The sequence below is a fragment of the Oncorhynchus mykiss genome, chromosome 7, assembly GCF_057628025.1.
Source record: "Oncorhynchus mykiss isolate SJ-2025 chromosome 7, ASM5762802v1, whole genome shotgun sequence".
In the NCBI taxonomy this organism is placed as follows: domain Eukaryota; kingdom Metazoa; phylum Chordata; class Actinopteri; order Salmoniformes; family Salmonidae; genus Oncorhynchus; species Oncorhynchus mykiss.
The window spans coordinates 63098173-63119290 of record NC_143028.1 but is presented as its reverse complement, the minus strand read 5'-3'; the positions used below and the strand labels follow the sequence as shown (position 1 = coordinate 63119290).

The window sequence follows — 21118 nt, the reverse complement described above, 5'->3', positions numbered from 1 at the left end:
GCATTCTTAAAATAAGGTGGTGATCCTAATTGACCTAAAACAGGGAATTTTTACTGGGATTAAATGTCAGGAATTGTGAAAAACTGAGTTTAAATGTACTTGGCTAAGGTGTATGTTATCTTCCGACTTCAACTGTATTTAGTACATTACATCATTATTTAATTCAGAGTTTTCAATATTTTATTTATTTTTCCATATTCTTTAGTGTATTTTAAATACATTTTACGTATTACAATGTTTCTGTTTCTGGTGTGTTTGCAGAAGCCTGGGATGGACGTTGCCGACGGTTACGTGACCTGTGTCCGCCACTCTCAGGACATCCTGCGAGATAAGGTCAATGAGGAGGTGTATATAGAAAGGTTATTTGATGTAAGTAAGATGCCTCCTCCTGACCAATAGGAAGTGGGGGTTTCCAAAATGTGGCAAAACAATTGTGACAGAGAAGGGATATGATATGTCACATTTTGAGACCATGGGCTGTGTGTATACCTATCACAGCCTGGTACAGAAGAGGGCCATGTTTTATTATCCTCCTCTAGTGGCTTTTCTCTTCTATCTTTTCTTCCTCCTCTGCTGCTGCCCACTGTATTTTGGTATGCATTGCCACAGTTCTTTTGGACCTTTGGGAATTGGTTGGATCCCTTTTGTTTACAAGCAAAGAATCCAAACAAGCACCATCAAGCAGGATTTTCAAAAGCAGTGCTCTCGGGTAAAGAAAGATATGGGATTATGCACAGATCATCTAATTCACTCCAACACTAGGATACATAATAACTAACATTCATTTTCTATGTAAATAATCTTGAATATTATATAGTACTTTACAATTCAGATGTCGGATCTTCATTTGTGGATTAAAATTGATGGACATTTTTGTAGGGGTTGAAACATTTTTCGTAAGGAAAAATCAAGCCTGAAATTTCAATGTGGAAAATACAAACTTCAGAAGCCTTTTTAAACTTCAAACACTCAAAGATTTAAATGCCATGCATTGCAGGAACGTTCTCCTGCAACAAGGTGATCAAATGAAGATCCTACATCTGTACACGTGCACGTTTAAATCGGTCTGGCAAAAGCCAGTGATATGAGAGCACTGTCTTACAAGCACGTAATCCTTATGTGGTGCATTTGAAATAATGTGTCCACCATTTCCGTGAGGTGTACTACGGTAATGTGTGTCTGCTTCATACCCCTGAAATGTATAAACTGTACAGTATTGTGGTGCACAGATGTGTGTGTGTGTTGGCTTTGTGTGTCTGAGAGGTGTGCGGTACAGTGATTCAGTATGTGTATTAGCTGTGTATTAGTGTTTTTGAAAGGTATTATTTGTGCAGTAGCATTCTGTACCAGCGCAGTCACTGTGTGTTGGCTTTGTGTGTTTGAGAGGTGTGCTGTTTTGTGCTTGAGAGGTGTGTTGTACTACTGTGAAGTATGGTTGTTTTCATCTTTGAAGTCAACACTGGCTGTCCCTGTCTGTCTCCTTGTATTTCTACACTGCTAAAAAGTACCTCATCCCTACTGTTTCTGATGTGTGGCTGTTAGTATAGCTGCTTCTGACCTGGCCCTACCATGTTTGACTGTTTACGTCTTTTGAGCTGTGGATGTTTTGGTTGCAACAGTGTTTAACTTTGTTTTTCCGTTAGTGTCTGATGATTAGATTTGATGGTTTTATAAACATTATTTTCCCTCCTAATGCTATTATATTCCATCCATCTCTTTGCATGTATTGGCAACACTCCCCAATGCTGCATCTGTCTCTCTCTCTTTCTATCTTTCACTTATTCATTTCAACAACTTTACTTTTTTTTCTCTCTCTCAATTATTTCTTTCTTTATTAACCCCATAACTCCTAACGCCTTATCTCTCTTCAGAAAGTGGCACTTATCTCTAATGTTGCATTGTTTTAGCACATTATGTTGAATGGCATGAATTCAAGTCAAATAATCTTCCTGTGTACATCTTCTAGCATGACCCTTCTCCTCTTAGAGTTCTGCCTCAGTCCTACTACTATACTACCATACTACTACTGTATTCTACCATACTAACATACTACTACTATATACTACCATACTACCATTCCACTATACTACCATACTAATATACTACCATACTACTACACTACCATACTACTACAGTGCCTTCGGAAAGTATTCAGACATCTTGACTTCCCACATTCTGTTACGTTACAGCCTTACTCTAAAAATTGATGAAATTGTTTGTTTCCCTCATCAATCTACATTCAATACCCCATAACGGCAAAGCAAAACCAGATTTTTCATATTTTTTTGCTAATTTATTAAAAATAAAAAAATAAAATCTAATTTCCATACACTACCGTTCAAAAGTTTGAAGTGACTTAGAAATGTCCTTGTTTTTGAAAGAAAAACCTATTTTTTGTCCATTAAAATATCATCAAATTGATCAGAAATACAGTGCAGACATTGTTAATGTTGTAAATTACTATTGTAGCCGTAAACGGAATATCTTTATATGGGATATCTACATAGGCGTACAGAGTTCCATTATCAGCAACCATCACTCCTGTGTTCCAATGGCACGTTGTGTTAGCTAATCCAAGTTTATAATTTTAAAAGGCTAATTGATCATTAGAAAACCCCTTTGCAATTATGTTAGCACAGCTGAAAACTGTTGCTCTGATTAAAGAAGCACTAAAACTTACCTTCTTTAGACTAGTTGAGTATTTGGAGCATCAGCATTTGCGGTTTTGATTACAGGCTCAAAATGGCCAGACACAAAACACTTTCTTCTGAAACTCATCAGTCTATTCTTGTTCTGAGAAATGAAGGCTATTCCATGCGATAAATTGCCAAGAAACTGAAGACCTCGTGCAACGCTGTGTACTACTCCCTTCACAGAACAGCGCAAACTGGCTCTAACCAGAATAGAAAGAGCAGTGGGAGGCCCCGGTGCACAACTGAGTAAGAGGACACGTACATTAGAGTGTCTAGTTTGAGAAACAGACTCCTCACAAGTCCTCAATTGGCAGCTTCATTAAATAGTACCCGCAAAACACCAGTCTCAAAGTCAACAGTGAAGAGGCAACTCCGGGATGCTGGCCTTCTCGGCAAACATTTATAAAAAACTGTTTTCACTTTGTCATTATGGGGTATTATGTGTAGATTTCGGAGGATTTCTATTTATTTAATCAATTTTAGAATAAGGCTGTAACGTAACCAAATGTGGGAAAAGTCAAGGGGTCTGAATACTTTCCAAAGGCACTGTATTTGAATATACTGCCATACCACTATACAACACATACAGCCAACCAATCTCTGCACGCACGCATCCACCCAGCCACCCACCCACCTACCTTCCAGGTCTGCATGCATTGCACGCACGTAGGCTCAACTCGACCATGTGAAGTGGACAGGCATCCATCCGCTAATATCTGACCTCAAGCGCCAATCCAAAACCTCCTGACCTACCAGTCATCTCTACAGGACAAACAAACCTGGATCCAATGAAATTAGAGCTAGGGCAATTAGAGCAGTGAAACCATCCAAAAACCAACCAAAACAAGTCTAATCCTGGCCTTCCAGGCCCTCATTCCAGACCCTCCAGGCCCTCATTCCTGAGCCTCCAGGCCCTCCAGGCCTTCATTCCTGACTCTCCAGGCACTCATTCCCGGCCCTCATTCCTGACCAGGCCCTCAATCCTGACCCTGCCTACTCACTCCACATTACTCAAAGTTTATATTTTTTTCTGGACGTTCGAGGGAGGTGACTATCTCCTATCTTCCTTGGTTCATCACTCTCTTGTGTGCTTTTCTCTTATAACTTGATCTCTGATATGAATAATCTAGATCAATCTTATCCTACACTCTGAATGCATGAATGAAACGATCTTCTGAAAAGGTATAAGAAAATAGCACAACTGTCTGCTCCTTGCCTGCCTAACGCTTTCCTCATTTTCTCATTATGATTTAATTTTCCGCCAATGATCGAGTTGAAACGACACTGTGGAAGTTAAAGTATGTAGAAGGAATGTTCTAAGACGTTGTGATGTTGCAAATAAGTATTGAAGAGTCTTCATAGGGCTTTAGCTCTAGTCTGGAAGTACATTTGAAGTAAATAATTTACTTATTTAAATTCAGATACAAATTATGTATGGCATATTATGTTCAGTTTATTAAAAACTATATAAGATTCTGTCCATCAGTGTACTGGAGCCAGAATTTTTGTGCCAGAAAACATCAAGATTTTATAGATTGTCTGCTACTAATACTAATGTCTACTACTAGTATACCCTGGCAATTTATTCATCATTTAATTGTTTCCCTCAGATTTTTGTAGTCCTGCAGTGATTGGAGAAATGGGAATTATGAAATAATAATGTTTTTTCTGAAACAGTATTTTATGCATGTTCAGTGTGTGCTTCTATTCACCACTACAGAATTGTCTTCTCTCTCTCTGTGTGTGTGTGTGTGTGTGTGTGTGTGTGTGTGTGTGTGTGTGTGTGTGTGTGTGTGTGTGTGTGTGTGTGTGTGTGTGTGTGTGTGTGTGTGTGTGTGTGTGTGTGTGTGTGTGTGTGTGTGTGTGTGTGTGTGTGTGTGTGTGTCTTTCCTGGAGAATACTGTGAATGTCTGTGTGTGTTAAGTGTCAGAAAGTACTTCGCTATGTGTGTGTTTTGCTTGTCAGACGTGTGTATGTGTTCACTAGAAAACACATCAAGTTGCATCTTGATATACAGAGAGCTCTAGTTTGCTAGTGTGTGTGTGTGTGTGTGTGTGTGTGTGTGTTTGTTTGCTTTCGTCAATGTGTGTGTGTGTGTGTGTTTTGCTGGAGAACACTGTGTTTGTGTGTGTTGCAGCAATGGTACACAGCCACCATGAACCTACTGGGGACCTGGCTCACTGAGCGAATGGACCAGCAGCTCCATGTCTACCAGCTCAAGATCCTCATCAGGATTGTCAAGGTAACTCACTGGCAGGGAGGGGTTAATAACCTGCACTGTAACCCAGGTACTGTAACTTTTGATACTTTTTTATTTAACCTTTATTTACCTAGGCAAGTCAGTAAAGAATTCTTATTTATGATGGCCTACAGACTTATTCGCACCCCAGGGGTTAAATCTCTTTTGAGACTAGTGTCGCCTTGATGGCAAGATGGGAACGTGATTGAAAGGGTATGTTGACAAATGTAGCTTAGGGGTATGGTAGACGTTATAGTGTGCTGGAGATGTTGATTGGAGAGACCCTCATCTCTTTATAATCACTATCACTGATTTCCATGTAGTCTACCTCTAACCCGGTGAAACACGTTCTTTCTAGAGCCTTTAGTTACTGTCAATATTATCATCCCTCTGTACCGGCTAACCAATTTACTCATAAATCATCCTTCTCCTTGTAGAAAAAGTACCGTGACTTCCGTCTGCAGGGGGTGCTAGACTCCACCCTGAACAGTAAGATGTATGACACGGTGAGGAACAGACTGACCCTGGAGGAGGCCAACGCGTCCATGAAGGAGGGAGGCATGGGGGGAATCTCCATGAAGGACAGTGACGAAGAGGACGAAGACGACGACTAGAGCCCGGCACCACCCAACACCAGAACTGGCACCTCCCTTTACCCCTGTCTGACTCCTGTCTCCACACCCCACCTCCGACCCCCTCCTCTCACAAGTTTTGACTTAGCCTGGTAACCAATGCATGTACCAACTCTGTTACTCACATATCAACTCTAGGACCTGTTTGTCAGCTTGAAATGCCCATGAAGGACCTGTAATAAACAATACAAATAGTAATTACTATACTGAGGAAAAATTTTGAAAAAATAAACCATGATCGACAGTTTAGCTGTGTCATGCTGAAGATAGCACCAATGATATCTTTGTCTCAATGATTTCTAAATTCATTTCTATGTGTTCCTAAGCAATATGGAGTACCATTTGTTTGACAATGTTGAGTGAGATTATTAGGTGTGTTCCTGTCCAATGCAAACCTATATGGCGCTTCTTTGTCGTATTCTACATTCATTATAATGGTAAATTTTTGTGACGATGAGTGTATGTACCCTTTTATTTGTCTTATCTGTCTTTAAGTGGATGCCAACTGCTTCAAACTGAAAATTAAGTTCAAAGCTGTTTAGGATAAACGTCTTCTCGTCTACTCACTCTACTCTCAACCCCATAGTATGTTCTAGAACTTGCGTTTCCATATCTATGTCAATGCTCTGTGACTTCATAATCTCTCACCCTAACACAAACAAGACATTGTCCAGCAGCCATTTTGAACTAAAATGAGTGGGTATTCTAGAAATGCAATATTCTCATAGCTCCATTTTGATATCTTGTTGGAGATTATATTTTTATTTCTACGTTGTTGAAAGACCTTGAAACAGGTTCTACTCTATTTTAAATTGAGTTGCACTTTTACAGAGAAAAAAGCGCTAAAAAGAAAAAGTTTTTTTATTTACCAAAATTAAAGTTGGTCCGTCTTTTTTGTTTGATTCCGTAGTTGATTAGGATGAGCTGTGTGGCATTTCCTTGGTTCTCACTGTTGTTTTGTATATACAACGCTGTACATTGCATTCTGAGCCATTGCTGCATGCCTGTGGGTCCCCACCCTCTGAACGCGTTCTGTTTTCTGTGTGAAATTAGCTGGTGGATCATTCTTGCTTTTGCCTTATGAAAGCCAACAGTTGTAATATGCAAGAGCTGTGGCCTCTAAATAAAAATTACTGTACAAATACACAGTTGTTTTCCGTTTTGTGTTATTTATGTAATGTTTGTCAATTACCTATTTGACCGAGGGAAGGGGAGAGGAGATCTTTTTAAATCTGCACACAGGGACAGAACAATGTTGTCACAGATCCCTCTGGAACTTTCCTTGCACACACCTGGTCCCTATTCCCACTGATTGTATTTGTATATATGTGCCCTTTGTTCACCATGGTGCTGTTGATTATTGTTACAATGTCCGTTGGTGCGTGTGAGTACCTGTGCTGTGTGTTTTGGTTTTTGTGCCATTGATTACGGGTCTCGTCCCGTGTGTTAATCATTGTGTGCGTGTTATTTATTCAAGGTACTCCTCGCTCTTTTGTTTGGGTTTCAACCCTGTGTTTTTGTTACGTGCTTGTTTGGTCTTCGTCCCCGTGCCCTTATCCGGCACGCCGTAATTTGGGGTATAATAAAAAAAAAGCCTATTACGCATTCCTGCGCCTGTCTCCCGAGTCATTGTTACCAACGTGACAAATGTCCATAATGGTGAGGTTAGGTATAACTGTAAAACAACTACTGGCAACCAGAGGGTGATAATGTTACCATAGAAAATAGAACTGACCTCATCACTAAGCTAAGGTCCCTCGAGACTGAACAGCTCCTTCTGCAACTGGATCCTGGACTTCCTGACGCGCCGCCCCCAAGGTGCTGAGGGTAGGCAACAACATATCCGCCACGCTGACCCTCAACACGGGACACCTCAGGGATGAATGCTTAGTCCCCTCCTGTACTCCCTGTTCACCCACGACTGTGTGAACACGCACGTATCCAACACCATCATTAAGTTTGCTGATGACACCAACGATCACCAATGACGATGAGACAATAGGGAGGTTAGAGATCTGGCAGTTTGGTGCCAGGACACAACCTCTCCCTCAACGTGGGCAAGACAGAGGAGCTTATTGTGGACTACAGGAAACAGAGGGCTGAACATGGCCCCATTCACATTGATGGGGCTGTAGCAGAGTGAGTCGGTGTCAAATTAAATCAAATCAAATGTATTTATAAAGCCCTTCTTACATCAGCTGATATCTCAAAGTGCTGTACAGAAACCCAGCCTAAAACCCCAAACTGCAAGCAATGCAGGTGTAGAAGAACAGTGGCTAGGAAAAACTCCCTAGAAAGGCCAGAACCTAGGAAGAAACATAGAACCGAGGATAGTCCACATCACTAAGAACCGATTATAGTACAAACTCACTAACACAGTTGGGAAGAGGGCGTGACAATGCCTCTTTCCCCTCAGGAGGTTGAACATATTTGTTATGGGCCCTCAGATCCTCAACAAGTTATACAGCTGCACCATTGAGAGCATTGTGACTAGCTGCATCACCATTTGGTATGGCAACTGCTTTACATCCAACCGCCATGCGCTACAAAGGGTAGAGTGTACGGCGCAGTACATCACTGGGGCCAAACTCCCTGCCATTCAGGACCTCTAAACCAGGTGGTGTCAGAGGAAGGCCCTTATAAAATTGTCAAAGACTACAGCCACCAAGTTATAGACTGTTCTTTCTGCTATGGTATGGCAAACGGTTCTGGTGCTCTAAGTCTAGGACCAAAAGGCTCATGAACAGCTTCTATCCCCAAGCTATGACTGTTAAATGAAACTTGTTGAGGATAGGGGGCAATATTTTCACTTTGGATGAATTGCGTGCCCATAGTGAACTGCATCCTACTCTGTCCTAGATTGCTAATATATGCATAGTATTAATACTATTGGATAGAAAACACTCTGAAGTTTCTAAAACTGTTTGGATTATGTCTGTGAGTATAACAGAACTCATAGGGCAGGCAATCTTCCAAACAAGAAGTGAAATTCTGAATGTGGGTCAAATTGGACATCATCGCCCCTTCCTTTCCAAACAAGGATCTGGATATGGATCTGGTAGCACTTCCTACGCCTTCCACGAGATGTCCTCATTCAGTGGAATGTGGAATGGAGCTTCTGGTGTGAACTTTGACCGACTGGGAGGGGAAATAGTCACGGTCTTGGCAGAATGCAATTTCCCTGTGGCGCATTTCTCTGTGGGTGCCACCGTCGTTCCATTTGGCTGCAGATGAAAACGTATGATCCGGTTGGAACGTTATTGGATATATATGAAAATAACATCCTGAAGATTGATTCTCTACTTAGTTTGACCAGTTTATTCGACCTGGAATATATATTTTTGAAGTTTTTGTGCGAGTTGTCCTGGACCAGCGTCAGCTTTTGGGCACGTGAGCTGAACGTGCTAGCAAATGCAGCCAATTGGACATTATGGAACAAAACAACGATTTATTGTTGTTGCACTGCATTCCGATTAAAGATCATCAAAGGTAAGGGAATATTTATGATGTTTTGTATTTCTGTTGACTCCAACATGGCGGAGAAATACTTTTACGTCTGAGCGCTGTCTCAGATTATTGCACGGTAGGCTTTTTTCGTAACGTTTAAAAAAATCTGACACAGCGGTTGCATTAAGAAACAGTGTATCTTTAATTATATGTAGAACATGTATCTTTAGTCAAAGTTTATGATGAGTATTTCTGTTATCTGGCGTAGCTTTCTATAATTCCTCCGGATATTTTGGAGGCATTTCTGAACATGGCGTCAATGTAAACCGAGATTTGTGGATATAAAATGCATATTATCGAACAAAACTTAAATGTATTGTGTAACATGTCATATGAGTGTCATCTGATGAAGATTTTCAAAAGGTTAGTGATTAATTTTATCTCTAATCCTGTTTTTGTGACTATCTTTGGCTGGAAAAAATGGCTGTGTTTTTCCTTTGATTTGGTGGTGGTCTAACATAAATATATGTTGTGTTTTCGCTGTAAAACATTTTAAAAATCGGACATGATGGGTAGATGAACAAGATGTTTGTCTTTCATTTGCTGTATTGGACTTGTTAATGTGTGAAAGGTAAATATTTCTAAAGAATATTTTTGAATTCCCTGCGCCACCTTTTCAGCTGAATGGGGGGGTGGAGTTCCCCTCGGGGATCGCCTTGCCATAACAGGTTTTAACCAAATAGCTACCCGGACTATCTGCATTTACCCTTTTTGCACTAACTCTTTTTGACTCTATGCACACACGGTCAGTAGCGGTGTGTGGGTAAAATCACCGGGAAGCCAATCCAGAAAAAAAGCCATATTACACCCCATGTGTTGTGATTATTGTGTTATTTGCTCAATAATTCATTCATATGCCTTGACGCCATAATATATAAGCCTAAGGCCGAGACAATAAGAAGACACAGTGGCAGAATATATTCAACCACACATTTGTTTCATTACAAAACTGGAGAGAAACATCTGTCCGGTGAAGTCCACAAAACATATTGCATGTAACAAACAGTTACATGACCTACAGCATGGTCAAGCAAGGTTATGTTTCCCACATTTTTGGACCACTAAACAACTATTTATTTAGAACCACTGCGAGTTATCGTAAGTTGAAAAGAAAATAGGAGCTGCCTCCACTATTCCAGCAAAATTTCAACTTCAATGTTATCTAATCACCTGTGCTTAGTCTGAAAACTAAAATATATAAAAAAAATGATTTACTCCTATCTACGTAAGCTAAACATGATGTGGCTGTGCATGGGACTGATTTATGTGTGTGTGTGTGTGTGTGTGTGCACACAAACATGTTTACTCACACCAATGCCATCTTCCTCTTTCATGTTGTCTAAACAGTCTATGATTCTGTCATACAGTACATGCCTTTAGTTTTTGATGTACTAGGCTACCTGACTAAAATACTTGCTTGCTAGCCTAACTTCCTTTCATGTGTAACGATACACCAGGCCAGCTAGTTAACATTAGTATACTACATCTAGCTACATGTTGAAATTCCATCCTCTCGGGCCAGGGGCACAATGTATGACTTTTATGGTTGGATCAGAATCACCGTTATAATCATTGGCTGGTATGGAAAATTAAGTAAAACCACAGGTCCAAATCCCTATCTCCATCCCATGTCTAATTTAGGTAAGGGCTGATTTTAGCTAGCTAGCTAGACACCGGAGGACAACAACACAACGAGATTCAACAATGAAAAAACAAAATTCTGTCAATAATGCCATTTGGCTAGCTTGTGATGTGATTGGCTTGAAGTCAAATCCAAACTGGCTTCCCTTGATACTTTTTTTGGTGCGCCACGACCATTCACAGCTGAGCTCACTCAGTTTAGCCCAACACTGATTGGCTATTATTAAAAAAAAAATATCAAGGGAGGCCAAATGCTCACTTGCTTCCCTTGCATTCAATGCTATAGGCGGCAGATAGATATCCTACACATACTGAGTCAGACAGTTTTGTTTGGTCGGATGCTTTCTACGGTGAGATACATTCAGTATCCTCTTGCCCATTGAAGGAAATTTATGAAACACAAAGAGAAGAAATTAACTATTTTATATGTTTTTTACTTGGAAAAGTTTTGGTGGATGTCTGGCTTCCCTTGGCATCCAAGAATAAACACCACTGTACACACTGGACTCACTACCCAACTATTCACACATACATACACTGACACTCCAACACACTCACTCACACATAACACGTACACACAGGCACACATTCGCACAAACACACACACACACTTCCACACTCATCACATACGCTGCTGTTACTTGCCACGTTCAAAACAACTGGGAACTCTGAAAAATACGAGGTCAAATCATGACGTCAGTGATTTTCAGGTCGGAAAGTTCAGCTAGATGACCTTTCAAATAGATTTTTCCCAGTAGGAGCAAGTCTGAGATTTCCGAGTTCCAAGTTGTTTTGAACAACTGCCTATCTTTCCTGTTGCCTAGTCACTTTACCACTACCTGTCACGCCCTGATCTGTTTCACCTGTCTTTGTGCTTGTCTCCACCCCCTTTCAGGCTCTGCATCTGTCCTCGTGCACCTAGACCTTAGTGCTGCTTTTGATACCATCGATCACCACATTCTTTTGGAGAGATTGAAAACTCAAATTGGTCTACACGGACAAGTTACGGCCTGGTTTAGATCTTATCTGTCGGAAAGATATCAGTTTGTCTCTGTGAATGGTTTGTCCTCTGACAAATGAACTGTAAATTTCGGTGTTCCTCAAGGTTCCGTTTTAGGACCACTATTGTTTTCACTATATATTTTACCTCTTGGGGATGTCATTCGAAAACATAATGTTAACTTTCACTGCTATGCAGATGACACACAGCTGTAAATTTCAATTAAACATGGTGAAGCCCCAAAATTGCCCTCGCTAGAAGCATGTGCTTCAGACATAAGGAAGTGGATGGCTGCAAACTTTCTACTTTTAAACTCGGACAAAACAGAGATGCTTGTTCTAGGTCCCAAGAAACAAAGAGATCTTCTGTTGAATCTGACAATCAATCTTAATGGTTGTACAGTCGTCTCAAATAAAACTGTGAAGGACCTCGGCATTACTCTGGACCCTGATCTCTCTTTTGAAGAACATATCAAGACTGTTTCAAGGACAGCTTTTTTCCAGCTACGTAACATTGCAAAAATCAGAAACATTCTGTCCAAAAATGATGCAGAAAAATTAATCCATACTTTTGTCACTTCTAGGTTAGACTACTGCAATGCTCTACCTTCCTGCTACCCGGATAAAGCACTAAATAAACTTCAGTTAGCGCTAAATACAGCTGCTAGAATCCTGACTAGAACCACCATATTACTCCAGTGCTAGCCTCCCTACACTGGCTTCCTGTCAAGGCAAGGGCTGATTTCAAGGTTTTACTGCTAACCTACAAAGCATTACATGGGCTTGCTCCTACCTATCTCTGATTTGGTCCTGCCGTACATACCTACACGTACGCTACGGTCACAAGACGCAGGCCTCCTAATTGTCTCTAAAATTTGTAAGCAAACAGCTGGAGGCAGGGCGTTCTCCTATAGAGCTCCATTTTTATTGAATGGTCTGTCTACCCATGTGAGAGACGCAGACTCGGTCTCATCCTTTAAGTCTTTACTGAAGACTCATCTCTTCAGTGGGTCATATGATTGAGTGTAGTCTGGCCCAGGAGTGTGAAGGTGAACTGAAAGGCTCTGGAGCAACGAACCACCCTTGCTGTCTCTGCCTGGCCGGTTCCCCTCTTTCAACTGTGATTCTCTGCCTCTAACACTATTACAGGGGCTGAGTCACTGGCTTTACTAGGGCTAACACAGAGACGTGTTCTGTCTCCTAGAGATGAACGTACTTTGGTGCGAAAAGTGCAAATCAATCCCAGAACAGAAAAGGACCTTGCGAAGATGCTGGAAGAAACAGGTACAAAAGTATCTATAGACACAGTAAAACAAGTCCTATATCAACACTGCTCCAAAACTGCCATAAAAAAGCCAGACTACGGTTTGGGGACAAAGATCGTACTTTTTGGAGAAATGTCCTCTGGTCTGATGAAACAAAAATAGAACTGTTTGGCCATAATGACCATCAATTTGTTTGGAGGAAAAAGGCAAGCCGAAGAACACCATCCCAACCGTGAAGCACGGGGGTGGCAGCATCATGTTGTGGGTGTGCTTTGCTGCAGGAGGGACTGGTGCACTTCACAAAATAGATGGCATCATGATGAAAGGAAAATTGTGGATATATTGAAGCAACATCTCAAAACATCAGTCAGGAAGTAAAAGCTTGGTCACAAATGTGTCTTCCAAATGGAAAATAACCCAAGCTTACTTCCAAAGTTGTGGCAAAATGGCTTAAGGACAACAAAGTCAAGGTATTGGAGTGGCCATCACAAAGCCCTGACCTCAATCCTAATAGAAAATTTTGTGGGCAGAACTGAAAAAGTGTGTGTGAGCAAGGAGGCCTACAAACCCGACTCAGTTACACCAGCTTTGTCAGGAGGAATGGGCCAAAATTCACCCAACTTATTGTGGGAAGCTTGTGGAAGGCTACCCGAAACGTTTGACCCAAGTTAAACAATTTAAAGGCAATGCTACCAAATACTAATTGAGTGTATGTAAACTTCTGACCCACTGGGAATGTGATGAAAGAAATAAAAGCTGAAATAAATCATTATCTCTACTGTTATTCTGACATCTCACATTAAAATAAAGTGGTGATCCTAACTGACCTAAAACAGGGAATTTTTACTGGGATTGAATGTCAGGAATTGTGAAAAACTGAGTTGAAATGTAGTTGGCTAAGGTGTATGTATACTTCCGACTTCAAAAGTATTTAAATACAATTAAAATTGTATTTGATAATAGTACAACCTGTAACGGTTTTCTTCCGTTGAAGGAGAGGAGGACCAAAATGCAGCATGGTTGGTGTTCAACATTTTTAATTAGGACAACAAACGTGAAACACTACAAAATACAAAACAACAAATGTGAAAAAACCAAAACAGTCCTATCTGGTGCTTAGACACAAAGACAGAAGACAACCACCCACAAAACAGGCTACTTAAATATGGTTCCCAATCAGAGACAATGACTAACACCTGGCCTCTGATTGAGAACCATAGCAGGCCAAACATAGAAATAGACAAACTAGACATACAACATAGAATGCACACTCAGCTCACGTCCTGACCAAAACTAAAAGAAAGAAAACACAAAAGAACTATGGTCAGAACGTGACACAACCCAAATCAAACCTTGCCTTATACTTTGGTCAATCTGACAAATACACAACACCAGGTTGAAGTACATCAAAACCAATACTTTATTTAATGTATAGCAATACAATTTACGTATTAAATAGCACTATTAAACTTCAATAACATGATATCATATAACAGTACCATAGTAATGCAACACCATGGTACAATCATACAATGACAGAATATAATAAATGGAAAAAACATTTCTTTATCTTCAAGTTTACAAAATAGAATGAATGCTGAACTTGCTTAGATGGATTGAGGCAGCAAACTTTACTCAGTGACTCCCTGTATGTTTTCCATCCATAGCACAAATTGGTCTGATATTCAAAAGGGGAGTAATAACATTCTTTACCCAGACAGAACAAAAAAATTATCATGGTACCTTATTCCCTATATAGTGCACTCTTTTTCACCAAAAGTATTTTATTTTATTTAACCTCTATTGAACTAGGCAAGTCAGCTAAGAACAAAACCCCTATGGGACTCCCAATCACGGCCGGTTGTGATACAGCCTGGAATCGAACCAGAGTCTGTAGTGACGCCTCTAGCACTGAGATGCAGTGCCTTAGAATGCTGCGCCACTCAGGAGCCCAAAAGTATGGCGCTATATAGAGAATAGGGTGCTATTTTAGATGCAGTAATGGACTTGTGCTGGAATGTGATGTCGGTCTACTTGTTTATTTGGAGCCTTGGGGCTCTATTCGCTGAAGGGTTACAGATTGCGTTATAGAAATGTAAAGGTAATTTCCGAAATGCAGTGTTTACGTGAATGCAGTCTCCGCTAACGCAGGGACATTGCCTTTAAATTTCTATCAAGTTGTAACGCTGAACTTCTGCGACACAGATTGAATAGAGCCCTTAATTCCTACATACTCTCCACAAATGCAATGAGTGAGAGTAGGATAATGTTAAAGAAAAAAGCTTAATATGAAAATATAAAGGTCTATGATGATCACACAGCATAGATTATAACTTCCAAGAAGATTGGTCCTTGAAGTAAATATGTACATGACCTTGAAATAGCAAATTACACTAATGTTATAAATGAAATATGTATAAAGCATAAAGTTAATAATAATAAGAATAATAGTTACAGGCAAAAACATTTTTTTGCTGCCAATAACCATTTCGTGACAAATGAGCATGTAGGCTGTGTTTACACAGGCAGTGCTATTCTGATATTTTTTTCACTAATTGGTCTTTCGACCAATCAGATCTGAAAAAGATCTGATGTAAAAAAAAATCTAGGATTGGTCAAAAGAGTTAGGCGGCCTGTGTAAATGCAGCCATAGTAAGTCAGGACTTTTCTTCAAATGTTGGAGAGTTGTGACTTCATTTAACAAGATACTCGTTGAGAGAGAAGAGCAAAACATAGGAACAAATAGGAAAATACAGCATGTATGTATCAGTACAGGGTACAGCTACAGGATACAGTATAGATGGGTAAAGTAGATGTATGTATCAGTACAGGGTACAGCTACAGGATACAGTATAGATGGGTAAAGTAGATGTATGTATCAGTACAGGGTACAGCTACAGGATACAGTATAGATGGGTAAAGTAGATATTGTGGTTTGGTGTAGGCGTTAGATAAAAACAACCTATTTTAGCCCAGGTAAAACAACATGGAACAGTATGGACTGACACATTGGACTGTTTTTTAGGATAAAAGCTTCATGTGACACTTGTTTACATTTTGGGCAAACAACTTTGTTGCAATTTTCAACCATGTCTTTGGTTATAATGACAGTAAAACACTTCACCCTCCAGATTATGTTTAGACCAAGAACTCCATTCATATGGTAAAATGAAAGCCATGTTTAATATGACGTAAACTCCGTTGTAATGGAACAATTGATGCCAGACGAGTCACATGTAGACCTGGGTTTAGAAACTAACTAGTATCATTTATTAAAACAAAATTGACAATATGGGTCTCAGTGTGTCCAAGCACCAATCCACACAAGGCGAGAGGAGAAATGACAGAGTATACAAAACCAGCTGCTTTATATGATCAAGTATATAGTCATATGGATTACAAAACAATAGAAATCATAATATAAAGCAATGAATGTTCACAGTAGTTGTTGTAATACCACTTTAAAAAAATCTAAGTAATGGGTACAATTTACAAATAGAATGGAGATATTTGGGTAATAAAGGAATAGTATGTATAATCTACAGATTATAAATGCTCCTGGGATGAGGTGGGTTTTTACTGAATAAGGAGCGTTGGGTATACTTTATTTGGATAGTCCTGATAGAGCATCTACAGATGGACTACAGATGGGCATACCATCAACAAACAATCTGTTGATAAGCAACTGCTTGCTAAGGTTACGGTCAGAGTCAGGTATAGAATAAGGTTTAGGGTAAGGGTTAAATTTAGGATTTAGGATTAGGGTTAGGGCTAGTAGAGTTTAAATCTTACGGGTAAATCTGTAGAGCATCTACAGACGGCTATGACAATAAAGTCTCACCGAAGAGTTGACCAGATGATAGTGTTGCAATGCTTGTTAAGTGAGCTGTACTGTCATACACTGAACTCTGATAATCTGTATTGAGAAATCTATTGGACTGGATCATGTTGACCTTCAGGGTTGTCCTTGGTCCTCATTCTTCATTCATTGAAGCTAAAGTCTGTTCTTTGCCACAATCCAAAGAGATCCAATGAGTGTAGAGTACAGTGGAGCCAGGGTCTCGTTAATGGTACTGTATTATCTAACGGGGTTTTAGGCAGTAACACCGACAGTGTCGTGTAAACTGGACAGAGACGCTTTCTTTTTCCTCACGTGAAACAATGTAACAGTTAACAACTCTCAGCAGGATAACAATTAAGACCAACAATTATGAAGAAAAAAATAAATATCAAAAAAGTTTATATCAGTGTAAAAAAGGTAATCAGGTTATTCATTTAACCAATATTTCTGGCTAAAAAGGCCTCAAGGAAAGTCCGCCAAAGTTCTCTTTGTTCCTCAGAGTTGTACAAATTAAGTGCCTTCGGATGATGGTGTGGTCAGTCAGACCAGTAACCAGTCAGACCAGTCATATCAGAGACCAGTCAGACCAGCGACTCCATGCTCTCAGCAGGATCTGATTGGTCAATGATGACCACCACTCCATTAGTGTCCATGTAGATGGGGCTGATCCCACTGTCTCTGCTGCTCACCAGGCTCAGCATGGCCTTGTACAGGTACTGGTACTGCTCCTGGAGACAGACGCACAGGGAGAGAGGAAGACAGAGAGACAAATGTTACAACTTTAAATGATACTTCTAGGTCTATTCTAAGATTGTTGACATGTCAGAATGAGCAATGACAACCACCAAGTGATATCTATTCCTATGACCGATTGGAGATTTTGCTTAATTTAAAAAAGTTATTGCTTATTAGCGATTATTGAAGCCTGACAGCACCAATCCTCCTGGCTGGGTCATGGGTGAACTCACTATGTCTGTGAAGACTCCCGGCCTCATGAGGTTGATCATCTTAGCCACCTGATAGACATCCACAGCCCCTTCACTCTCCAACTGCTGAGACAAGGTGGTGAGGGCACACAGAGTCCCTGCAGACACTGCCCCAAATCTACCAGGGACATGGAGGGACATGTTAACACACTCCTGATATACCAATACATGCATGCCGACACACACACTTACTCATCGTGTATAATGGTGGGTCCGTCTCGGGTCATAGCCTCCTCTTTGATGACGTTGATGAGCTCAAAGGTACCGCTGAGAGGGGCATCGGGGTTGGGCCATTTAGGGCACTGGAAATGTCTCACCTCCAGGACATAGTCATCCTGTTAGAGGGAGAGATATTAGACAAGACAGACAGCTAGGACACTGAATATACAGTACCACTACCTCAGGCCAGCACTATAGCTTTAGCTAAAGCCCATCTGATGACACTTAGTTTGTATTAATGGGAATAATTAACTTCTAAATGTATTCAAATACTACCTTTCATATATAGCTTGAAGGATCACTCTGGGACACACATGGCCCTGCCATCTGCGTACAGGTACAGTGGGGCGAAAAAGTATTTAGTCAGCCACCAATTGTGCAAGTTCTCCCACTTAAAAAGATGAGAGAGGCCAGTAATTTTCATCATAGGTACACTTCAACTATGACAGACAAAATGAGGAAAACAAATCCAGAAAATCACATTGTAGGATTTTTAATGAATTTATTTGCAAATTATGGTGGAAAATAAGTATTTGGTCAATAACAAAAGTTTATTTCAATACTTTGTTATATACCCTTTGTTGGCGATGACAGAGGTAAAACGTTTTCTGTAAGTCTTCACACACTGTTGCTGGTATTTTGGCCCATTCCTCCATGCAGATCTCCTCTAGAGCAGTGATGTTTTGGGGCTGTTGCTGGGCAACACGGACTTTCAACTCCCTCCAAAGATTTTCTATGGGGTTGAGATCTGGAGACTGGCTAGGCCACTCCAGGACCTTGAAATGCTTCTTACGAAGCCACTCCTTCGTTGCCCGGGCGGTGTGTTTGGGATCATTGTCATGCTGAAAGACCCAGCCACGTTTAATCTTCAATGCCCTTGCTGATGGAAGGAGGTTTTCACTCAAAATCTCACGATACATGGCCCCATTCATTCTTTACTTTACACGGATCAGTCGTCCTGGTCCCTTTGCAGAAAAACAGCTCCAAAGCATGATGTTTCCACCCCCATGCTTCACAGTAGGTATGGTGTTCTTTGGATGCAACTCAGCATTCTTTGTCCTCCAAACACGACGAGTTGAGTTTTTACCAAAAAGTTATATTTTGGTTTCATCTGACCATATGACATTGTCCCAATCTTCTTCTGGATCATCCAAATGCTCTCTAGCAAACTTCAGACGGTCCTGGACATGTACTGCTTAAGCAGGGGGACACGTCTGGCACTGCAGGATTTGAGTCCCTGGCGGCGTAGTGTGTTACTGATGGTAGGCTTTGTTACTTTGGTCCCAGCTCTCTGCTGGTCATTCACTAGGTCCCCCCGTGTGGTTCTGGGATTTTTGCTCACTGTTCTTGTGATCATTTTGACCCCACGGGGTGAGATCTTGCGTGGAGCCCCAGATCGAGGGAGATTATCAGTGGTCTTGTATGTCTTCCATTTCCTAATAATTGCTCCCACAGTTGATTTCTTCAAACCAAGCTGCTTACCTATTGCAGATTCAGTCTTCCCAGCCTGGTGCAGGTCTACAATTTTGTTTCTGGTGTCCTTTGACAGCTCTTTGGTCTTGGCCATAGTGGAGTTTGGAGTGTGACTGTTTGAGGTTATGGACAGGTGTCTTTTATACTGATAACAAGTTTAAACAGGTGCCATTAATACAGGTAACGAGTGGAGGACAGAGGAGCCTCTTAAAGAAGAAGTTACAGGTCTGTGAGAGACAGAAATCTTGCTTGTTTGTAGGTGACCTAATACATATTTTCCACCATAATTTGCAAATAAATTCATTAAAAATCCTACAATGTGATTTTCTGGATTGTTTTTTCTCATTTTGTCCGTCATAGTTGAAGTGTACCTATGATGAAAATTACAGGCCTCTCTCATCTTTTTAAGTGGCTGACAATTGGTGGCTGACTAAATACCTTTTTGCCCCACTGTATGTGTCACACCCTGACCATAGTTTGCTTTGTATGTTTGTATGTTTTGTTTGGTCAGGGTGTGATCTGAGGGGGCATTCTATGTTGTGTGTCTAGTTTGTCTATTTCTATGTTTGGCCTGATATGGTTCTCAATCAGAGGCAGGTGTTAGCCATTGTCTCTGATTGGGAACCATATTTAGGTAGCCTGGTTTGTGTTGGGTTTTGTGGGTGGTTGTCTCCTGTGTCAGTATTTGTACCACACGGGACTGTTTTGGGTTTTCACGGTTCTTGTTTTTGTAGTTTATTCATGTATAGTTTCTTTATTAAAGAACCTTGAATTATAACCACGCTGCATTTTGGTCCGCCTCTCCTTCACCAGAAGAATCCCGTTACAGTATGACAGGGTCTGAGAGGGTTTTATACACTCACACAGGTGAGAGTTTCCTTGTGAAAGGTCAAAGCTGAAGGGTTACTGTACCTGCGTGGCCTCCAAGATGAAGTCGTGGATGATGATCTGTTCTTCGTTGGAGAGACACAGTCTGTCCTTGCTGATCAGGGTGACGGTGAAAGCTAGGCAGTTCATTGCCTCCTCTCTGCTCGGCCAGTACACAAACTCATCCTCAGCCTAAATACACATACAGCAGACATACAGGTTAGATGTGTGTAATGTATGTGTGTGTAACCAGGCGAGAACAGTAGAGCGCTACTTGACTAAATGTTGTAACCTTCTGGCCAGCTACGCTACTCACCAAACCATGGTTGTCTGCAAGCATGACGATGACTTGGGCATTGTGGTCCCAGATCATTCTCCAGAAGTCTGTGGTGGTGTGGGGTAAAGGATGCTGGGTGATGATGAACTCATTACTCCTGTAGTAACCCTGCGTGGCCCATGGTTGAAGATCAATATGTAAGCACTCATACATAGTCAACAACTCAGAAAATCTTCTATAACATGATTACCCAATTACTTTTATGTTGTCTAAACATCAGAAGGTGTCTGTTGGGTTTTGTGTCTATTGTGTCCGTTAGGTTTTACATTTGATCTAAATGAGTTTTAAAAAGTTACGGTCGGAATGTGATGAGTACTGTGTACAGGCACTTGTCTCAATTTCTCAGTATTAATTATTCCTTATAATAAATAATTGACTATTATTCAGTAAGAGGCTTCACACAATAACAGTTTGAAATG

General features: G+C 40.7%; 2 protein-coding genes across 9 annotated transcripts in view; one reads left to right on the top strand and one right to left on the bottom strand.

Annotated features, from left to right (window-relative positions):
* LOC110528345 (calcium-dependent secretion activator 1) overlaps nt 1-6709 on the top strand; it is a 186929-nt gene extending 180220 nt beyond the window's left edge. For all 8 annotated transcript variants that reach the window (XM_036983939.2, XM_090241683.1, XM_090241687.1 and 5 more), the window contains 3 exons: nt 262-369; nt 4831-4935; nt 5370-6709. In XM_036983939.2, the coding sequence (XP_036839834.2) occupies nt 262-369; nt 4831-4935; nt 5370-5546 (390 nt within the window). In that variant the 3' untranslated portion in view covers nt 5547-6709. The remainder of the gene's footprint in view (nt 1-261; nt 370-4830; nt 4936-5369) is intronic.
* Nucleotides 6710-14372: 7663 nt separating this feature from the next.
* LOC110528344 (receptor-type tyrosine-protein phosphatase gamma) overlaps nt 14373-21118 on the bottom strand; it is a 218773-nt gene continuing 212027 nt past the window's right edge. Inside the window, exons 25-29 of the mRNA XM_036983922.2 lie at nt 20679-20807; nt 20408-20554; nt 17996-18138; nt 17786-17921; nt 14373-17545 (exon numbers count right to left, since the gene is read on the bottom strand). Of these exons, the coding sequence (XP_036839817.2) occupies nt 17399-17545; nt 17786-17921; nt 17996-18138; nt 20408-20554; nt 20679-20807 (702 nt within the window). The 3' untranslated portion in view covers nt 14373-17398. The remainder of the gene's footprint in view (nt 17546-17785; nt 17922-17995; nt 18139-20407; nt 20555-20678; nt 20808-21118) is intronic.